The following is a 16,126-nucleotide window of genomic DNA, read 5'->3' on the forward strand; positions in this document are numbered from 1 at the left end:
GTAGGGATGAAAATAGTAACATCTATACCACAATTTAGAATACAATTATAAACATAAATAGCAAAGAAGACCCTGATAAAAATATAGAATGTGAATCTGTATGTCCTTAGACAAGGAGATTTTTTCAGTTTGATGCTTTTGCATAAGCAGCTATAAACAGAAAATGTAGACAGGTAATATGATGATGAATATCTGACAGTTAGATTTCATTTGACCAGTAATTCACTTGCCTCTATCCTTAGTGCATTCTTCATAATGAAACCATGTGAAATAGTGGCATAAAGTCATCAAAGCTTCATGCCATTTTTTTAAAGTAGTGATTTATTGGGCCAGTTCAGGTTTCCTAAAACAAGTACAAAATATAATTCTTTCTGATATGAAATGAATGAATTTTTAATTTTATCTTTAAAAAGAGGGCCAAAACTTGAGCGATAAAGAAATACTAGCCACAGAAATTGCTGAGGAACTTGTGAAATCATCCACAGAATTAATAACAAGTATTATGCTCTGAGGAGGAAAAATTGAGCAGAATTTCCCTATCAAAGGAAACTGAAGGATCCAACCTAGGCAAACATAGTGAGACCTTGTCTCTGCAAAAAATAAACAAAAGTAACCAGGTGTGGTAGCGCATGTCTATAGTCCCAGCTACTCAGGAGGCTGAGGTGGGAGGATCACTTGAGCCCGGGAGGTCTAGGCTGCAGCGAGCTGAGATGGTGCCACTGCGCTCCAGCCTAGGTGATGGAGGGAGACCCAGTGTGGGCAAGCAAGTACCATCATGTGTAGTAGCAGATAGTTCACCTTCTACTTGGACAGAATCACTGCCATAAACAAAGTAAATTAGCTCTTGGCATAGGTGGGGTACATATATGAGGTAAAAGTTCTTGGCAGCTTTTTATTCTATCATCAAAAATTTAGGCTGGGCATGGTGGCTCATGCCTGTAATCCTAGCACTTTGTGAGGCTGAGATGGGCGGATCACCTGAGGTCAGGAGTTCAAAACCAGCCTGACCAACATGACGAAACCCTGTCTCTACTAAAAATACAAAAATTAGCTGGACGCAGTGGCACGTGCCTATAGTCTCAGGTACTCGGGAGGCTGAGGCTGGAGAATTGCTTGAACCCAGGAGGCAGAGGTTGCAGTGAGCCGAGATCGTGCCACTGCACTCCAGCCTGGGTGACAGAGTGAGATTCCATCTCAAAAAAAAAAAAAAAAAAAAAAAATTTATTCCACAAGAGAGGAATTTTTTTCTCACTTAATTATTTTGTGAACTTGATCTAAACTGGCAAAGATGATTTGGGTGTGAGTGGCCAAGAAGGGTGCTGTTACTTGCTTAAAAGAGGGTGCAGCTGAATATCAGTCCACACACTGCTTCATCAAAAGAGCAACAGTTAGGGGAGAGCCTCTTGATCTTGATTATATTTCTAAGGAATAGTGAAAATTAGGAATGTAGTCAGTTGGCAACCACAAAGTGTATGTCACTTCAACATACAGTTTAGAAAACTGGAAAGGCCAAGACTGCTTTTTCTTACCGGACTAATCTGGCTGTCAAGGGGATAGGTACCCATCTAAGTTTTTGAAATAAGAAATAATATAAAAACATTTCTTCAGGACTCTGAAGTTACCAGTAAAGGACATTTCTGTGTTCTCAAGTGGCTTGGTGAAGAAGTTTATTTTCAAATAGACTGACCCTATCACTTCAGGCCAAAGTGGCATAATATCGAGGATAAGATGTCAGGACTTTTAAAGATCAAATTGTGGTATAAATAACTCTACAGGAGTATGTCTTTTACAATTGAAGATGTTCTTTATTCATCAGAGAAAGAAATTGATAATGTATTATTTGGCATATTTAGAAACTGCATGCAGTAGTACAACAGAAAATGAAGACACACTTTTCAGACCACATGCAAGCAAAGAAAAGAATAGAAATCAATTTGTTTCCCTCTCCGGCTTGAAGAGTCTTAACATTCCATCTTCGGGGCCCAGTATTTTCACCAGCTTAGTTTCTGATGGAGTCCTAAGAGTGGTCTTCAAAGAGAAATTGCTCCATAATTTTAGGTTCACGTGTGATTGAAAAATCATAGTATTCAGCAGAAACACCTGCTGTCGTTCCTGAAAATCATTTAGCTGTGAGTTAGCATTGTCCTAAAAATCATTTAGCTGTGAGTTAGCATTGTGGCAGTATAAATGTGAGAAACTGGGACCCAGTCGTGACAAGTGAAACACTCAGAATTTGGAGCTTGTTAAATGGGAGGCTCTTTAAAACCCTCTGCATGTTTTGTGAGTATGAAATCCTCTTCTTTTTAAGAGGATTTTTCTGTGGGGCGGGGAACTCGGATCGCACAAGATACTGATTTCTGTCATTGAGAAAGAAGATGAGGCCCCAGTCCTTCTCTTTTGGCCCTGTTAGACCAGAGAGCCTCTAGAGCAAACTTCCTAACCTGTGGCCCATGGGCCACATGTGGCCCAGGATGGCTTTGAATGTGGCCCCATAAAAATTTGTAAACTTCCTTAAAACATCGTGAGGTTTTTTTGTGATTTTTTGTTTAAATTTCATCAACTATCATTGGTGTTAGTGTATTTTATGTGTGGCTTGAGACAATTCTTCTTCTTCCAATGTGGCCCACATTGAAGGAAGCCAAGATTTTGGACACCCCTGCTGTAGAGGATCTCCATGGCTCCTTAGAGAATGTCTGCTCTTGTGCGTTCATATGTGACCTGCCCATTGGGCTGGCTTTCCCTAATGTCCTACTAGGAACTGGCAATTGGCTTTGTGAGAACCCAGACTGAAGTATATTCTTCTTTTGTTTCTCTGGCACAGAAACTTGCCTTCATGGTGTCTCTAGGGTTGGTAACACATGACCATCTAGAAGGTAAGAGAAGATATTCTTGGCACTGCCTTTTTTTCTGGCCCACAGCTTTGTTCCTGAAAATGGTGTTTGATTGAATTCCTAGAATAGAAAATTGGAACACAAATAGAGTATGATTCAGCCAGTGTGGACTTTATTTCCTTTAGTGGGAAAATTGCCTTCCCTCTGTCTAATGTTCCTATCATTATCCAAACTACTGTCCTGGGAAAACCTCGCCAGTTGCCTAAATTAAGGTGACTTCTGTTCATTTAGGGGAACTCTTCTTTTTCCAAACAGCGCAAAGTAGCAAGCGCTCTTCCAACAAGTCTATAATTTCTGGTCACTCCAGGTTATCAGAATGTTGAGAACAGTTACAAAGCTGTACCTGTCCTGCTTATTTAATTCAAGAATGGTGAACTTTGGTTATTCAGTTTAAGTCTTATGGATAAAGCTCATCCAGACCTGAATATACAGCAGTCTAAAAATCAGGACAGCTTGTTTACAAGCTGTCTATTGTTAAACTCTCCACAGAGAGCCACGTGTGGGACAGCGTGGTCTTGCAGGTGAGAGTAGCTGGTCCTACACATTTGCTGCCAGTAGTGTGCTTGCCTCTGTTGAGGCTTCAGTGAGACAGAGACTTGTCCCTAATTCTGATTTCTTATGGGAAAACCAATAGATAAAACAATGAAGTTAAGTTTTTTAGGTTCTCCATGTCTCTCTTTTAATCAAAACTTTTTCTTCTCTCAAGAAATCCAAAGCAAGAGGCAAGAGCGAAAAAGAAGAACAACAGCAAATCCGGTCTACAGCGGAGCAGTCTTTGAGCCAGAGGTATTACTGGCCAGCGCCTGGCCCTTCCCTCATGTTCCAGTTTTATTTATGAGCTGTTCGGTGCCTCCTCTCTGAAAACCTGCTGAAGAACAGCACCCTGATTGTACTTGGCCAGTTCTGTGAAGTGGTAGATTTTTTTTGACTTATGATTTTTATTAGTCACTGCTTACCCCTTAGGTTTTTTTCCCTAAGTTTCAGCAGATACACGCCCACCTTAAAATTTTAATTCATCCTGACTTCAATACAACTGTCATCGGCAAGAGAGGCAGACTTCTCTGAGACAGTCTCTGAGAGCCAAGTACATACAATAAAACCCTTGAGCATTGAGACCTTAGGATGATTAGCACTAACTAGTTGGCATGTTGACAGTCATGCCGTGCTTGATCTTTAGCTTGTGCCAGTATTAGTAATAACCACACTATTCAACAGTCACCTTTCCTTCTTCAATCCTCAAAGCGTAAGAAGAGTGCAGTCACATACCTAAATAGCACAATGCACCCTGGGACCCGGAAGAGAGGTGAGGACCTTTTTATATCTCTCCCTTGCTGCTGTTGCTTTTGCTTTCTGTGTGTGTTTCTTCTCCTTCCCTCCTCCCATCATTATAGGACCTAACTCCTCTATCCTTTGAAAATAGTTTTGTTGTTCTCTGAGAATGGGAGAGAAAAGAGAATGAGATTTCTTATTAGAGTTCTGTATGTTGAATCAAAAGCTGACTTTACTAGGATTCTGGCAAAGCTGACTCAGGGGAATGGCTTAATGTAGCATTTCTGCCCCAAGCCTGCCAGGCCATCCATGAGTAGCACAGTGAACAGAACCCCATGTAAAAGGAAGCATTTGAGTGTTATTAAGCAGAACAGAGCACTGCCGTTGCCAAGGTATTCCTAATAGTGTCTTGGTTGTCCTACTGCTGGCAAGGCCAGAGTGTGACGCTGAGTTTCTTGGAGCTGCAGACTTTCCAGGAAGGAAAGAGGTAGCCACACTTGAGAACTTAGAATCTTTGAAAAGAGGACATCTCCAACTAAGGAAGTAAAGGTCACTCTCAAAACAGGCTCCCTAAAGAACAGATTCCTAAAGAGCTCCAATCCCATATTTCAGACCTTCCCATGGACATTCCAGAATCTTACTTTTAGGCAGAGCAGAAAAAACAGCAGCAGGAGCAGCATCTCTCACCATGCAGGTCTAAATAGGTCTTAACAGCTCAGGGTTTGAGCTCATAAACAAGGTACTGAAATGTTCTTTGATGTCAGTAATACATCCCAAGGTCCTTTTCTCCACATGGTAATGTGTCCCTGAATTATAGTTCCAGGCTAGAAAGGTTGCAGAGTGAGTGGAGTAGCATACTAATTTTTGCATGTGCACACACAGTCTCAGAGCTATTGGAAGCTCAGGAGGTCATCCTGACCCTTTGTCTGCCTTAGGCAGGACTACACTATTACCATTCCCTCCCCACAAAAAAGATATCATAGCCACCCTTAGTAACCCATTCTAATGTTTCATCAGTCCTGTCCTTCAAGTACTCAAAAATATTTAGATGGGAAACTGTAAGTCATGACTTTATATTGATTCCTGGGCCACAGTAACCAGTACTCTAAGTTATTTTTGTTTTGTTTTGTGTTTGGTGGTTTTTTTAGTGACCCCGATGCAGTTCTCAAAAAGGAGCCCCCCAACCAGAGGCCACAATAATTGGCCTGATAGTGGGCAGCATCTGCCAAGAGGACAGGGGTTAAATGAGCCAGAAAGACCTTGGCATCTCTTGCCAAGGTCAGAGGATAAAAGCCTGCATCCACAGTGCCTAGGATATGCCTTTTGTGGGTAAACAAGAGAGCATTCATCTTGTTCTTCCCCTTCCAGCAGCACTGAACTCCCTAGAAAAGACAAACCAGTAAGAACTGTCTTTGTACTGTAGGCATCACCAATTTAACACAGAGAGGTAATATTTTTGTAACATCTGACAGAATCATGACTCTTGTGCATAATCCTAATATAAATCATAACTGTTGGCAAAGTCATGATCCTACATACCATTTACCAGTGCTTATAGGCAATTTCGTACCTCTCTGTACCTTTTTTTCCCCTTGGTATATTGGGCATATACATTTGATCACTCATAGCTTAGAAGCAATGACCTTGGCCCTTAGAAGACAAGGGCCCTGACTTAGATATGTGGTGAGGCAAGAGTGGCTGCCCTAGACTTTCTGTACCCATGGGGCTCATTTAAGTTGCTTTGTAGCCTTGAGGTTTGAGTCAAAACGCTCTTATACAAATCAGATGTCTCAGGAGTGCTGATGCCAGGGCCTTTCCTGAGACTTTTAAACAGCTCCAATTTTTAGAGATGTAGTTCATCAGGATGTTTGTCATGTAAAATGGAGAGACAGCTGCCAGTCAACTGGGGAGGGTATCCAGGGACAGAAATACTTTAAAATTCATACTTAAAAATTCATTGCTAAGCCCAGAGCATCTTTTAAGCTCTTAGGTTTCAAGCTCCTCCCAGAACATACCTCTCAGTAGCTCTACCAGCAAGGGGTAAGAATAGTTAACTTGCCGGGCGCGGTGGCTCAAGCCTGTAATCCCAGCACTTTGGGAGGCTGAGACGGGCGGATCACAAGGTCAGGAGATCGAGACCATCCTGGCTAACACGGTGAAACCCCGTCTCTACTAAAAAAATACAAAAAACTAGCCGGGCGAGGTGGCGGGCGCCTGTGGTCCCAGCTACTCCGGAGGCTGAGGCAGGAGAATGGCGTAAACCCGGGAGGCGGAGCTTGCAGTGAGCTGAGATCCGGCCACTGCACTCCAGCCTGGGCGACAGAGCCAGACTCAGTCTCAAAAAAAAAAAAAAAAAAAAAAAAAAAGAATAGTTAACTTGAATTTTGCCTGTCTCCATCCTCATAAAATGCAGACAGAAGAGAGAAGGAAAAGCAGAAATTCTAAATAAATCAGTCTGTGGGAACTGAGAATCATTAATAGTATTGTGAGAATGCTGATTGCAGAGAAACTTAGAGAACAGTATGCAAAAGATATGAAAAAATAAAGTAAACTCGGCCGGGTGGGGTGGCTCACATCCCAGCACTTTGGGAGGCCAAGATGGGCAGATCATGAGGTCAGGAGATCGAGACCATCCTAGCTAACACGATGAAAGCCCATCCCTACTAAAAATACAAAACATTAGCTGGGCATGTGCCTGTAGTCCCAGCTACTCGGGAGGCAGAGGCAGAAGAGTCACTTGAAGCCAGGAGGCGGAGGTTGCAGTGAGCCGAGATCGCGCCACAGCACTCCAGCCTGGGTGACAGAGCGAGACTCCGTCTCAAAAAAATAAAAAATAAAAATAAAAATAAACTCATTCCTGGCCCTGGCTCCCACTGAGCTCTGTTATCTTGGTTCTTGCACTAGAAATCTCAAATTGCAATAGTCCAGGAACTTCACCACAATCTGCCCAAGGTGAGGTCTTTCTATATCAGCCAGCACCTTCTGTCATTCTCCAGAGCTCTCTTATCCTCCCTTCTCTTGAGAGTCATGTAGTTGTTTCTAATGACATTTAAATCTTTGCTTCTCTTCCTTCCTTTGGGACTGTTGAATTAACCTTCTGTCTGCTACCTCACTTCCTTTTCCATGCTAGCCAATGAGGAACACTGGCCAAAGGTATGTAAGATCATTTTCCCCCTCTCTTTCCCTCCCCCTTTTTCCCTTTTGTTCCCTTCTCTTGGTATATAGGTCGTCCTCCAAAATACAATGCAGTGCTGGGGTTTGGAGCCCTTACCCCAACATCCCCCCAATCCAGTCATCCTGACTCCCCTGAAAATGAAAAGACAGAGACCACATTCACTTTCCCTGCACCTGTTCAGCCTGTGTCCCTGCCCAGCCCCACCTCCACAGACGTAAGTAACTTGGGAAAAGCACACTGTCTTTCTGAGAGCTTAAATTGGGAAAAGCGTTATCATATGTTGTCTCCTTACCGACTTGCACCTTCTTGACTAACCCTGGAACAGCAATTAAACCCTATAGAATGCTTGTTGTACCATGTAAGGCAGCTTTCTTTTGAGTTTCCAGGCCTTCCATGTCCTTGAGAAACATGTTAAATATAACCTCATGGAACTCAGCCAGCTTTCAGAGTCTGAATTTGATCTACTGTGAATGAGTTCTCAGAAAACAGATGGGGCGGGGAGATCAGCTCATACAATTGAGAGGTGTGCAGGTTTCTGTCATCAGTGTTTTGGGAGTGGGGAAAAGTGAACAAGGCATACGGTCCCCCAGCAGCCCTTGTTTGCTGCTTCAAATACAATTCCAGAAGTGGAAAGTTTTCTTTAGAGCAAATGTATTCAGCAGAGTTGATCAGAAACAGCTTCTTGAAAACCTGTCAAATACTTAGTAGCCCTTCACCCACAAACTGCAGGAATGTGAACTAGTGCTCTGAATGTTTAAATGAACCTCAACAAAGCTCAGAATTCACTCAGCAGATACTTACTGAGTGCTACTCTGCTGACCAAGTGCTGTTCTTGGGGCTGGGGACACAGCAGGGAACAAAACCAACTCCCTGTCCTCAAGGAGCTCATCTGAAGAGGCAGATAATAAGAAAGTGAATATATAATATGTCAGGTAATGATAAGTGCTATGAAGAAAAATGGGGCTGGGCGTGGTGGCTCACGCCTGTAATCCCAACACGTTCGGAGGCCGAGGCAGGCGGATCATCTGAAGTCGGGAGTTCAAGACCAGCCTGGCCAACATGGTGAAACCCCGTCTCTACAAAAACACAAAAATTAGCCGAGCATGGCACACTCCTGTAATCCCAGCTACTCAGGAGGCTGAGGCAGGAGAATCTCGGAACCCAGGAGGCGGAGGTTGCAGTGAGCCGAGATTGCGCCACTGCACTCCAGCCTGGGTGACAAGAGTGAGACTCCATCTCTTAAAAAGAAAACAAAATTGGAGTGGATTAAGGGCATACAGCATACTGGCCGGAGGCTGATGTTTATGAAGAGTGGTGAAGCCTCTCTGACAGGAAGTGAAGGAGTGAACCATGGATCTGGGGAAAGAGCCTGCCAGGCAGAGGGAACAGCAGTTCAAAGCCCTGAAGTGGGAGTGTGCGTGGCATCTTGAAAGAAAAGCAAGAGGGCCAGGATAGTGGGGCAGAGCAAGCTGGCCAGGGTGGTGGGAAATGAGGCCTCAGAGGTGTCCGGGCCAGTTGCGCAGGACTTTGTGGCTTTCGTTCTCAGTAAAATGGGAGACCATTAGAGAGTTTTGGGCAGAGGAGTGACATAATTTTTCAATATTTATTTGGAAAATTTTCAAACCTACAGAAAAGTTACAATAATGGTACAAAGAACCAATGTATATCTTTCACATTGATTCACCAGTTGTTAACATTTTGCCACATATGCCTCTCACCTACCATACACACTTATTTTGGGGGAACCAGTTAACAAGAAGTTGCAGACTTCATGAATCTTCACCCTAAAATATTCCACTATATATCCCCTAAGAGCAAAAATACTGTCTTATGTAGCTACAATGCTTTTATCAAATTGAGGAAATTTAACACTAGTAAAATATTACTATATAAAATATACAGTCCATATTCAGATTGCTCCATTTGTCCCTTACTTGCTTTTGTGACACTTTGTTTTTTCTGCTCCAGGGTCCAATTCAAGATTACTCTTGACATTTATTGTCATGATATTGTCTGTTTGGTAATCCTTTATTCTGGAAGAGTTTCTCATTCCTTGTCTTTCATAACATTGATGTTTTTAAAAAGATACCCAGTTCCTCTGTAGAATGCGTCTCCGTTTGGATTGTGTGATTTTTTTTTCTCAGCAGTAGATTCAGGGTATGCATTTTTGCAGGAGCGCTAATAAGTGACGATGGGTCGTTATCAGGGCATCACAGCAGGAGGCACACGTTGTCAGTCTCTCCTGTTGATGATGTTAACTTGCGTCTCCTCAGATAGTTTTCTGTCAGATTTTTCTACCTGTAAATGTGCCTTTTTCCTGTGGTGGAGATAGCTTTGAGTCTGTATAAAAACTGTTCCCAACAAACTGTTACCTAATGTTTTTAGCATCCTTTAATGATTCTTGCTTGCATTTATTATTTTTAAGGTGTACACAAAATCAACTTGGATTTTAAAAAGGATCACTGTGTCTAAAATATGCAGAAGAAAAGGGCCTATAGGGAAAATAGGATGGAAGCAGGAAGACCAGTTAGGAGGCTATTGCAATTGTCCGGGCAAGAGATGATGGGCAGGCACGGTGGCTCACACCTGTAAATCCTAACACTTTAGGAGGCCAAGGTGGGCGACTGATTGAACCCAGGAGTTCAAGACCAGCCTGGGCAACATGGCAAGACCCCTGTCTCTACAAAACACTAAAAAATTAGCGAGGTGTGATGGCAACGTAGTGAAACCCTGTCTCTACTAAATATACAAAAATTAACCGGGCATACTGGTGTGCCCCTTTAGTCACAGCTGCTTGCAAGGCTGTGGTGGGAGGATCACTTGAGCATGGGAGGTTGAGGCTGCAGTGAGCCATGATTGCACCACTGCACTCTGGTCTGGGTGACAGAACAAGACCCTGTCTCAAAAAAAAAAGGAAAGAAATATGATGATGATAGCTTGGCCTAATTTGATGGAAGAAGCAGAGATGGAGAAAAGTGATCACGTCTGCATATATTTTGAAGAGCCATCAGGATTGAATATGGGTTATGAGAAAAAGAATGGTCAAGGAGAAATCCAAAGTTTTTGGCCTAAATGACTAGAAAGATGAAGCTTCCATTTACTAAAGATTAAGAGGAGCAGATCTGGGGAGGGAAATAAAGAGTTTCACTTCACACATGTCTCAGTTATTTGGTGAATTACAGAGCTTGTCATTGACCATCCTAAGATGAAATGTCCTTTGAACTTGAAGGTTCTCAGAACCTCCTAATGGCACACCCCTCTCCAAGGAGCAGCAGAATGCCATATGAATATTCCGAGTTAAAATTCCAGAGGCAACAAAGAAAATGTTATCTTTGGAGGACTAGGGTCATAGAATAATTCTGTTCTCTGACAGGTTTCCTTGTTTCCTTCCTTAGATGTCATTGGTGGTTACAGATTCATCATTCTCTAAAGATTCAGCATTTTGTCCAGCTTTCCCAACTTTTGGCATTAATAATTGACAGGTTTTCTAACTGTCCTGTTAATAAGCAGCAGGGTCTCTCTCAGAAATCTTGTTTGCTAGCGCCAAAGATTGTCCCAACTTCTTCTCAGTTGAAGTATTGCCAAAGGATCGCCAGCTCATTGGCCTCTTGGTAGAGCTCTCCCTCTAGGGTGGTACACAAATGCTCGGGGACAGATGATTTTGTGGTTCTGCATGTGAGTCTCTCTCCTAAACAATGTTGTTTTTGTTGTATTTTTTGGGCCAAATGGGATTATGGTTTTCTTAGAAAGATTGAACCCAAAGGATCCACTCATCAACTCACAAACTAAGAGCTTCTGCCAGGTTTTGTCTTAAAATTGAAACATATTTCTTTTCAGAAATCTAAAGGTAAAAGAAAGCTTTTTTTAACAAACTCCCTAAGTTAAACTCAGCAGAACATATTTTTAAGATAATTGACTTCTCCTTTTACCGTATCCCAGTAGTGGCAGTGATTAAAATCAACACACAGGGCTCTGTATGTTTGCTGCTGGGTAGCATAAGTTCCAACAACATTAATTAAACAATAACACTTGAGAGGCAGGCATTTCTAGGGATCAATAACCATTTTGAGGGACTTGGTGTAATACAGGACCTACCAGGCACTAATCCTCTAGATGTACCTTGTTGCCACTATCATCATTTTTATGAGAAGGGAAGATACGTTAATATAATTATAAAAATTTTTTATCACTTAATGAAATTGCAGTTGATATTGCCATGGTGCTTCCTAAAAACACACCTCCTCAGCGCCTAGCCAAGCATCATGGGCCAGCTGTCTTTCAACTTACCTACTGTCTGGTTTATAGTAATAATTTGGTCAGTCATCAAAGCCTAAGCCTTTTGACCTGGCATGGTGCCTCCGTAGCACTTCCTCTGCTCTTTTTAGGCAAAGAACCGGTTCTGTATGGATAAAATGTTTTGGCATCTTATATTCATTTCTCTGGGCAGCAGTTCTCAAAGTGTAGTTTGGGAGTTCCCGAGACTCTTTCAGGGAGTCATAAAATCAAAACTATTTTCACAATGATACTAAACTGTCATTTGCCATTTTCATTCTCATTCTCTCAAGACGGAACAGTGGAGTTTACCTGATATTGCATGACGTGTGATGATGATGTCACTCTGGCAGCTAATGGAATGTGTACCTCTGTGTTTTGAAGTTTAAAAATGTTTTGATATACTATGTTTGTAATTTTTCATGGTTCTGTAATTCAGAATTAAAAGTTTTTACCAGCCTGGGTAATAAAGTGAGACCCCCATCGCTACAAAAAATTAAAAAATTAGGCCGGGCGCGGTGGCTCAAGCCTGTAATCCCAGCACTTTGGGAGGCCGAGACGGGCAGATCACGAGGTCAGGAGATCGAGACCATCCTGGCTAACACGGTGAAACCCCGTCTCTACTAAAAATACAAGAAAAATTAGCCGGGCGAGGTGGCGGGCGCCTGTAGTCCCAGCTACTCGGGAAGCTGAGGCAGGAGAATGGCGTGAACCCGGGTGGGGGGGCGGAGCTTGCAGTGAGCCGAGATCGCGCCACTGCACTCCAGCCTGGGGCACAGAGCAAGACTCCGTCTCAAAAAAAAAAAAAAAAAATTAAAAAATTAGCCAGGCATGGTGGTATGCGCTTGTAGTCCCAGCTACTTGGGAGGCTGAGTTGGGAGGATTACCTGAGCCTGGAAGGTCGAGGCTGCAGTGAGCCGAGATCACAGCACTGCACTCTAGCCTGGGTGACAAAGCCAGACCCTGTCTCAAAAAAAATTGTTTTTTAACTGTTACTACAGTTAATATTAATAGATATAACTCATATAAAAGCTCTCTGGAATCCTCAGTAACTTTAAGAGTGAAAAGGAATCTTAACACCAAAAATTACAGGATCTATAAACAAGATAGGAAGTTTCCTTTGGGAACTTAAATAAATAATTTAGTTTTTATTTTCTGTCTTTCTGCCTTCTATTTCTTGATGGTCTCCTTGCTCAGAAGCAAAGGAAAGTGAACACCTCTTCGTTTATCCCAAGTGCCGCTGAATAAGATGCCCAGTTTGTCTCATTCACTCCATCACTGATAATTTTTTCTATGGTTCACGTAAAACAGTCTCTAAAATCACACATTTTAAATAAACTTTCTAAAGACGCAGACTCACCACTTAGGGATAAGTTTCAAGAAAGGCTGACCCTCTAGAGGAGAATAGCCCTCAGCCTGATTTTAATAATGAAGAAAATCGTAGTTGATCTAGGGATGAAACCTTACCTCTTTTGGTGCCTAGAAGTTAAACTATTAGGCTACATTCACATGTAATATTTTAGAACATATGTTAAGTATTTTTTTTACTGTCCAGGGGTCACATTTTCCTACTAAGAAAGATTAAAAGCTGCCAGGCGCAGTGGCTCACGCCTGTAATCCCAGCACTTTGGGAGGCCGAGGTGGGCGCATCATGAGGTCAGGAGTTCGAGACCAGCGTGACCAACATGATGAAACCCTGTCTCTACTAAAAATATATAAGCCAGGCGTGGTGGTGGGCGCCTGTAGTCCCAGCTATTCAGGAGACTGAGGCAGGAGAATCGCTTGAACCCAGGAGGCGGAGGTTGCAGTGAACCAAGATCGCGCCACTGCACTCCAGCCTGGTCAACACAGCAAGAGACTCTGTCTTAAAAAAAAAAAAAAAAAAAAAAAGAAAAAGATTAAAATCCATCCACACTATGATGTATCTTAAAACTTTTGTAGCCTCTTTTCTGGGCTGCCAGATACCCTAGTGGATTACAGAGCAAGTTTCCCTTGGAGTGAAATTGTAGGTCCATGATGATGTGTTCCTTCAGTGGTGATGGTGGAGGGATTACATCATAGAAAGGAGGGATTCATCCTGTGCATAATTTCTGTATTAGACCCTCTGGCAGAATAGCCAGGAAATCCACAGCGGCACATTGGCTTGACTTGCTGGGTCACCTCTGGCACTTCCCTTCAGTCTTCCCTTCCCTGGTGTCCTTCTCAGTGGATTTAATCCCATCCAGAGAATGAGCTAGGGGTTGACTCACTGGAAAAGACCTCTTCAATAGCTCTTTTGTTTGGCTATGTTCTCCTCTTCCAATTTTGAGTAGATCTGCTTTATTCTGATGGTGCCTTCTGTTCAGAGACTCCAGCAGACTTACCTGGGTCCTATAACTATCACTGTGATGGGGGTGGTAGAGAGACAGGACTGGCACAACAGACTGGGGCTGCTCATCTTTTTCCAGCTGGTGAAGTTTTTATAGGGATAAAGCCTCCCAGAATAGAATGGCCCATTGAACAGCAAACACAAAATACTGGTTTTAGGAGAATATTGTCAGCTGTTGCTTTGGCTTTTTAAATTCTTCATTTTAGAAAGAACTCGCATATGAATTTAATTTGTTCTGACTTAATATTTTCCCCTTTGAACTTTCACTGTATGTTTTTCTTCTTGAGCAAGCAAGAAAACTCCAATTTTTGTCTGTCTTCTTTCCCAGTCCTTCTAAACTCCCCCCAAAATTGATAGGTGATGAGAATTGTTTGTATCATATTGTGAAACACTTTGATGAATGGACTTCCATGCCTATATGTAGGTTGTCCTCTACTAAAACATAATAAACTCTTAGGTATCGCCTATAATGTTAATTTTGGCCTAGGCGACTATAGACCTCTCCTGTAAACTCTTAATTTTAAGAATACAGTAGTCCCTGCCGGGCGCAGTGGCTCACGCCTGTAATCCCAACACTTTGGGAGGCCAAGGTGGGCGGATCACAAGGTCAGGAGATCGAGACCATCCTGGCTACCACATGAAACCCCGTCTCTACTAAAAATACAAAAAATTAGCTGGGTGTGGTGGCAGGCACCTGTAGTCCCAGTTAATCGAGAGGCTGAGCCAGGATAATGGCGGGAACCCAGGAGGCGGAGCTTGCAGTGAACCCAGATCACACCACTACACTCTAGCCTGGGCGACAGAGCGAGACTCCGTCTCAAAAAAAAAAAGTATACAGTCCTCCCTTATCTGAGGTTTCACTTCTTACTCTTTCAGTTACCCATAGTCAACTGCAGTCTGAAAATATTAAGATGTTTTGAGAGAGAAAAAAGAAGACAGACCTCATTCACATCTTTTATTACAGTATATCATTATAGTTGTTCCGTTTTCTTAGTCACTGTTGTTAATCTCTTATTGTGCCTAATTTATAGATTAAACTTTATCGTGGGTTTGCATGTGTAGAAAAACATATATATAGGGTTCAGTACGGAGGTTTCAGGCATCCGCCGGGGGTCTTGGAACATAGCCCCCATGGATGAGGGGGGACTATTGTACTGTCCCCACTCGGGGAGCCTTAGCTATATGGAGTGAGTAGGGGCCTGTGCTAATGGTGATTCCTACTTCTCTTGAGTACTCCTGGACCGAGGCAGCTGATTGTCCGAAAACATTTATATGCATCTAGAATGTGCATGTTAACATTAAAATTTTACCTTTTTTGTCCTTTTTCTTACCTTTCCTCTCAACTTTATAGGGTGATATTCATGAGGATTTTTGCAGCGTTTGCAGAAAAAGTGGCCAGTTACTGATGTGCGACACGTGTTCCCGTGTATATCATTTGGACTGCTTAGACCCCCCTCTGAAAACAATTCCCAAGGGCATGTGGATCTGTCCCAGATGTCAGGACCAGGTACTGTGGGTGGGTCTGACGGGGGAAGGGCCAAGGAGGACAAAGACACGGCCATCAGGAGGAATTCCTTTCCCAGGGAATGGCAGTCTCTTCCCTCTCCCAGTTGGTCTCCAGGCTGCATCTTCCCTGTTCATGACACAGCATGCAGGCTCATGGCCTTCATTCCCTCAGAAACTCTCTGCCTTATTACTGAGCTGGATAGACGCTTCCTTGTATTTGAAATGATTTATCTTCTCTTTAAAAGTCAAGACCCTTAAAAGTCCAGAGTGCCTCATTCTCTAGGAATGGTCTAGACCAAGTATATGGTTTTAAAACTCTTCTTTGGGAATAAAATTAAGAGAAAGTACCTAGTTGATTAATTAAAATAACACCTTGGGCTGGACGCAGTGACTCACGCCTGTAATCTCAGCACTTTGTGAGGCCAAGGCAGGCGGGTCACCTAAGGTCAGGAGTTCAAGACAAGCCTGGCCAATGTGGCAAAACCCCATCTCTACTAAAAATATAAAAATTAGCTGGGCGTGGTGGCGGGCGCCTGTCATCCCAGCTACTTGAGAGGCTGAGGCAGGAGAATCGCTTGAACCCGGGAGGCAGAGGTTGCAGTGAGCAGAGGTCACACCACTGTACTCCAGCCTGGGTGACAAGAG

General features: G+C 42.9%; 1 protein-coding gene across 12 annotated transcripts in view; it reads left to right on the plus strand.

Annotated features, from left to right (window-relative positions):
• Positions 1–16,126, plus strand: part of PHF21A (PHD finger protein 21A) — a 194,798-nt gene that overhangs the window by 170,541 nt on the left and 8,131 nt on the right. For 7 of the 12 annotated variants that reach the window (XR_003115638.1, XM_025356993.1, XM_025356987.1 and 4 more), the window contains 5 exons: positions 2,822–2,873; positions 3,598–3,677; positions 4,134–4,194; positions 7,291–7,313; positions 15,327–15,482. Coding sequence is in view for 11 of the 12 variants with exons in the window: in XM_025356993.1 (XP_025212778.1) it covers positions 2,822–2,873; positions 3,598–3,677; positions 4,134–4,194; positions 7,291–7,313; positions 15,327–15,482 (372 nt within the window). In the remaining variant the exon portion in view is untranslated. Of the gene's footprint in view, positions 1–2,821; positions 2,874–3,597; positions 3,678–4,133; positions 4,195–7,290; positions 7,314–7,385; positions 7,550–15,326; positions 15,483–16,126 lie in introns of all 12 variants that reach the window. The other 5 variants (XM_025356984.1, XM_025356985.1, XM_025356982.1 and 2 more) reach the window with 1 other exon arrangement.

Source organism: Theropithecus gelada, chromosome 14, assembly GCF_003255815.1.
Source record: "Theropithecus gelada isolate Dixy chromosome 14, Tgel_1.0, whole genome shotgun sequence".
NCBI lineage: Eukaryota > Metazoa > Chordata > Mammalia > Primates > Cercopithecidae > Theropithecus > Theropithecus gelada.